Genomic DNA, 5574 nt, shown 5'->3' with positions numbered 1-5574 from the left:
TCTTGGTCTAAAATTGCAAATTATTTATTATAAGTTTATCAAACAGTTATATAATTCCGAGATGCCGTAATGTAATATTCCATTTATCCCAGCACCCATTTCATACGGATAAGCCTAAGTTTAACAAAAGCTATAAAGGATATTTTACACCAAAATGCTTATTAGAAAGCAATTCAGAACTACGAATTGGTTTCACTAGGCTAACAATTTTAGGGGAGAGGCAAGGAGGTTACATAGATCTCGGTATCCAACAGATACTTATTTTACCGACCTTAAGGAATAAAAGGGAAAGTCAATCTCGGTGGAAACTCAAACGTAAAGACGGACGAAATGCTGCCAAGTATTTTGGCCGGCGCGGTAACGATTCTGCTAGCTCGCCGCCTTATTCAGAACTACAGATTAATAATTAGGAAAAATGTTTCACTTGAAATTCTTTTTATCATCATACAAGTCGTGCTTTTGTATAGTTAAGATGTTCGCTTCGTAATTTCATAGTCCCAGGTTCAATTCCACTATGTGGTACAATTGGGTAAACGTTTTCTACTATGTTTTAGTTTTGTGAGTGGAATTTGGTAGACAGAACTGAGAAAAGCCCATCGCACGTGAACAAGATTGGGCTTAACGATTCCGTTCATTAGGACAAATCTATTAGCGATTATTGCTATCTCCAGTGTACTACCCATTCAAATGGTATTTAATATTTGTAATACTATATCCCTTACATTAATTACCAATAAAAGAAATTTTGTCTTGAGTCCTTTTTAGATTAATCTCTTTTTTCGTATTTCCATTTTCTCCATTGCTTTCCGATGGATCCAAAAGAAAACCATTTGACTGATTGGCAAGGACCCACTTACCAACACACTCCAACCACGATCCCACAGATGTGCTGTTTCATTATTCCGTATCTTCTACCGGTAGTAAAATATATACTGGTCGTTAGAGCTAGTTATCTGCATACCAATACGACGCAAGCTTCTCGATACACCCATCTCTCCTCTCGTAACCAATTCTGTGCCCTGGTTCTTAGGCTTTACATTGACAATGAATACTAATTCTTCTTTACCTAAAACATAAACTTGCTGAAATTCTTTTCCTGTCCATGGGGAAAAAAGATAAAGAGGGAAAAAAGTGGAAGAAAAAAAAAAGTAAAATAACCGGCGGGTCAATAAATTGAACCCTGAACTTTTTTATCTAATTCATTTTAATCATTTTCATTTTAATTTTTAACTTTAAAAGTATATAATTATAAATTTTTAAACCCATACGCATCGTCCAAAGTTTTGCAAGATTTGTGTATGTCTGTCCAAAGTCCTTTGTTTTGTCCCATCTATGTACAACCTTTACGGTTAATAAAGAAAATCTTTTCCTGTCCATGTTTTTCTTATCGACATCGGCTTGCACTAACCGCAGTTATCCCATCGTGGTGAAAACCATGTAATCAACAAAAAATGTTGCCATTGAGAAATAATGTTTGGTGCTATATGAGCGTGTGAACTACAATTTAAAGGGAGAATACTTTAGGTTACTTTTTAGTTTACTTTTCAGTTTCTACATTTTTTTAAATAAATTCTTTGGTACATACTTAACATTGTAAATATATTTTTTCAACATTGTAAAAATCTTTAGCCAACATCTTTTAGAAATTGGAAAGTAACCTAAAGTTACTTGAAATTGTAGATCACACGCCAAAGTAGTACCAATTATTGTTAATGTTGTATTTAAATTTTCTACAAAACTGGCGTAGTTGTGAGGTCTACCTTCATTTCTAAAATCTAGCAATTGAGCAACATCTACTCTGGATAGTAAGGCTTGTCAATTGCAGGGGAGAATTTGAACACAGTGTAGTCTAACGAAACATTCGTCAGTTATACTAGTTAAGTTAGTGCTGACATATTTATTGCAGGAAGTATCAAAAAGATAATTCGAAATAAATACACGACGATTAATAAAACAATATTAGAAAACTATTGCCATTATTCAGGTAAGTACGGGAGATAACTCCAGACGTAGTTGGGTATTTTCTTACTTCATCAGCAATGTATAGCTTTAGCTACATATGTCTAAATGGCTGATGAAAGTATCGGGGGAAGGAGATACACATTGAGCTCTAAATAAGATGGTGTAACGTAAGGGGTCGATATAAATTGTTGACTTTTCCACCTTCCATTAATATCCAAACGGCAGTCAACTACTGATTTTCTTTCTCTTACCCACTCTCTCTAGAAGTAACTAACGGAAATAAATACGCAAAAAAACTGATCATAACTTTGAATGCTAATGTGGATATTGTGCCCTTCGATAAGATACTTCACAAATATTCTAAAATATATATATTTCAGCCCCTTGCCCCCTACTGTTCCTACATATGGGGCAGTGTTGCTGCTACGCATACAGAGAAAGGTCACTCAACTAACTGATAGTTAATCACTTACGAACGTATTCCAGCCTCTGGCCTACAAGCGTACCGTCTCTTCTGTCAGTTCTATTGTGGTAATCTTCAAGTTTAGGGGGATAAAAAAAAAATATTCAAGGGAAGTAACTGAACGTCTTACCAGTATTCTCCGTACATCTCTGTTTATAAATAAATCACACACGTGATTTGATTGACGTTAGGGTTAGGGTGTGATTTATTTATAAACAGCTAGAAGAAAACGGATAATACTGGTAAGTCATTCAGTTATTTCCCTTGAATATTTTTATTTATTTTTTTATCCCCCTAAACTTGAAGATTACCTCTATTGTTACTAATCATCAAAACTAGTTTGATCTCGTAACCCCAATCAACTCATCTTTCCACCTCTCATCACTCATGATGTACCAACCTCCTCGGACCTGCACTAGCCATTATGCCAAGTCCTCTTCTCCCTAGAACATCGGTGCTCTATACTTTTCTCCCTACTCGTCTTTCCGGCAGGATTTGGCCTGCAATAGTCTAAAAGGAACATTAATGGCATCAAACCTACTGGTTTTGAGGGAGCCTACAAAGATTATAGACAATACTTTACCCTCCAAACTCAACAAGTAATACACAGACATGGAGCATTAACAGACATAAGATAGTGAAACAGGAATCTGTAACACAAACTTTTCCCGAAGTTATTAACGTGGACCAGAGTCAAGAGAGTAGACCTTTTCTCTGTAAGGGACATAACTTTTTATAGCACCGCTGTAATATTTTGTGCTTGAACGTCGTACTCCGTCATGGTGTGGAATGCTTGTTTACGATTATTAAGTCAACAGGTAAACAAAAGTTCTTTTAACGAAAAACATGAATATATTTTCCTATTCGTTACGTTTTTTCAAATATTTTTTTACGAATTAAGGACTTTTCACTTACATAAAAAGTATCTTTAAGTACTGTCCTATAATCTAATAGTTTCGATACAGAAAGTTTTACTTCTAAAAAATATATTTTAGTTCAATAAATATCATATATTTTGTTATGAACTCACTAATGAAATGCGGTTGCATTTACAGAAAGATATTATCGCCAGAAGTTGTTCCTTCTATGTTATGTAAAGAGTGAATTCGTTAACCTTCAAACGTCGACTGCTTTTTAGATAAACCACTGACGGGAGAATTAATCTCTGAAAAAACATGTTCTTTTATGATAATTCAATTCATGCCTAGGCTGCGCTTTTAGGAATGTTAAATCGCTCTAGTACAAGATATTTTATTTTATCAACCCTAGAAGAATGAAATGTGAAGTTGACCTCAGCTGCATTTCATTTCAAAGCGTAAAGGGTCGTAATTAATTAAATATTGCTGGCATTTTGTCGTTATCTTTAAGGATCTGGGTTTTATGACAATAAAATACGTACAAAGAAATAAGAATATTATCAACAAGTTGTTTCCTATATAGATAAAAGCACTAACAACTGGATAACGGCGAATGGCGAGATTATGCAATATCATAAATACTTTTACTAAAGCCTTGATGTTTTTCAATTTTCTTTCCAACTGAGATCATTAATTACTATAAACCAAAAAGGAACAGCTAGGAATAAATGTGTTATTAAATTACGCATACCATTAGTTTGTGTGTTATAAAATACTAGATTTTGACCTAAGTATAAGAATAAAAAAATAATTAGTTCGTGCATTTCCTCATTTGTTACAACTATGGTTTAGTCAGGAAGTTTTGAGTGCCACTGTTTACCACCAGTAAGGAAGGACACTGTGGTTTTCGTACTTGCCAGGAATTGTAACTAAATCACCCTTTCCTCTTTAAAATATGAGGAAGCATTGAATGGAGTAGTTTGAATTGATAAAAAAAAAATGAATCGTTGTAGCTGCAAAAGGTTTTTCTTAAGGGTCTGCTTCATTCAGAGACAGCCTGAAGATAAACAACCTATAAATAAAAGCCAATGAAGGAGCATTTACGTAGTCAATCTGTTAGAAATAATAGTCAAATCTCCCTGCAAACACTACACACTCTACTGTTTTTAAAAAATGGACACGGGATAATGTGTTTAAAAAAAGGCAAAATGGTCAAGGATGGAATCCCTTTGATTTTAGGGCTTGTCTGGGTTAAACAAGAGCTGATAGATAGAGTATGTATATTTTTATATATATGTATACTCGTGTGTATATAGAATAAAACTATATATATATATATGTGTGTGTGTAGCATGCCTGTCCTAGCATAGCTTAAAAGATGCATTTTGGATCTCAGGTAGACTCAAACAGCACTGTATGTTTACAGCTCTATTCAGTCTGTGATTGGCTGAATAAGCAAGCTCCCTCTAAAAGGCGCTCTCTACTACGTCCGATTGTCACTTACATAATGTAGCTGCTGCCAGCTTTAATTGAGTTTCTTTTCTCACTTTTCTAAAGGACTTCCAGCATGCAGTTTTGCTCTATCGCATTAACACTGGCCTCTCTCACACAAGAACATCCTTCTTCCACATGCGCCGGCTGTATAGACCAAATTCAATGCCGTTATCTCATGCTTTCTAGAAACGCTTCCATCAAGTCTCTTTCTATATACACAAAGCACAACTAATGTCTTCACACATTCATTCATTTACCGCCTCCACATTATAGACATCTCACATGAACACTACTCATCTCTATACAAAACTTTATAAAACATTAACATTGTACTCAACCCACACTGTTGTGAATAAAGCTTTACTACTGAACAAGGTCAAGTTGTTATTGTCTATCACTGCACAACTGTTGAAAGAATACAGACACACTGCTATCAACAACTACCATCGCCAACATTGTCATCTTCAACCAATAATCATGGAGTCAACCCGACGTGACAACAACTTTTGTTAAACTAATAATCAGCGGACAACGTTAAGGTGGTGGTATCAACAAACAGCCACAATGGTGACCTCAGAACCTTATATTCATACAGCAAATCATCCTTCCCATCATCATCATCATCGTTTAACGTCCGCTTTCCATGCTAGCATGGGTTGGACGATTTGACTGAGGACTGCTGAAACCAGATGGCTACACCAGGCTCCAATCTGATTTGGCAGTGTTTCTACAGCTGGATGCCCTTCCTAACGCCAACCACTCAGAGAGTGTATCTATATATATATATATATATATATA

At 35.2% G+C, this 5574-nt stretch overlaps 1 protein-coding gene across 1 annotated transcript in view; it reads left to right on the top strand.

Annotated features, from left to right (window-relative positions):
* The first annotated feature begins 2763 nt into the window (after positions 1–2763).
* Positions 2764–5574, top strand: part of LOC106867658 (surfeit locus protein 1) — an 18224-nt gene continuing 15413 nt past the window's right edge. The window contains exon 1 of the mRNA XM_014912591.2: positions 2764–3243. Coding sequence (XP_014768077.1) covers positions 3205–3243 — 39 coding nt within the window. The 5' untranslated portion in view covers positions 2764–3204. The remainder of the gene's footprint in view (positions 3244–5574) is intronic.

Source organism: Octopus bimaculoides, chromosome 1, assembly GCF_001194135.2.
Source record: "Octopus bimaculoides isolate UCB-OBI-ISO-001 chromosome 1, ASM119413v2, whole genome shotgun sequence".
NCBI classification, from domain to species: domain Eukaryota; kingdom Metazoa; phylum Mollusca; class Cephalopoda; order Octopoda; family Octopodidae; genus Octopus; species Octopus bimaculoides.
The sequence above is the reverse complement of the archived record's forward strand: the minus strand, read 5'-3'. Positions and strand labels throughout refer to the sequence as shown.